The following is a 571-nucleotide window of genomic DNA, read 5'->3' on the forward strand; positions in this document are numbered from 1 at the left end:
GATTCTGAGTATGAGTGCATTCAACGTAAACCCTGAACGCTAAACCCGAAACCCTAGGAACATCTATACCCCGCAAACCCTAAACCCTAACAAAACCCTAAACCCTAACAAGACCCAAAACCCTAACAAAACCCTAAACCCTAACAAAACCCTAAACCCTAAACCCTAACAAAACCCTAAACCCTAAACCCTAACAAAACCCTAAACTCTAAACCCTAAACCCTAACAAACCCCTAAACCCTAAACCCTAAACCCTAAACCCTAAACCCTAACCATGAGCACAGCTTCTTTTTCTCCCATTTGTAAGAAGGTGAGGTCTTTAATATAATCACTAATTCTGCGGATTTGATAGGCGGTGGTTTTTCCGTTCTTTACAGCCCTGAACACAAACCCTAAACCCTAAACCCTAAACCCTAAACCCTAAACCCTAGAATAAATAGCGAGTTGACACAGATTCCATCCCAACAAAACACACAAAAAACCCTAAACCCTAAACCCTAATATATTTTCTATCATTCCTTATCTACCGAAAAAATTTTTTTTTTTTTTTTGAAAAAAAAAAAAAATTAGG

The 571-nt window shown here is 38.4% G+C and overlaps 1 protein-coding gene across 1 annotated transcript in view; it reads right to left on the reverse strand.

Annotated features, from left to right (window-relative positions):
- EMH_0046640 (uncharacterized protein) overlaps positions 1-571 on the reverse strand; it is a gene marked incomplete at both ends in the record, with an annotated part of 7,174 nt that overhangs the window by 809 nt on the left and 5,794 nt on the right. Inside the window, one exon of the mRNA XM_013496190.1 lies at positions 274-379. Coding sequence (XP_013351644.1) covers positions 274-379 — 106 coding nt within the window. The remainder of the gene's footprint in view (positions 1-273; positions 380-571) is intronic.

The sequence above is a fragment of the Eimeria mitis genome, genomic scaffold (genome assembly GCF_000499745.2).
Source record: "Eimeria mitis Houghton genomic scaffold, Emh_scaff1971, whole genome shotgun sequence".
NCBI lineage: Eukaryota > Apicomplexa > Conoidasida > Eucoccidiorida > Eimeriidae > Eimeria > Eimeria mitis.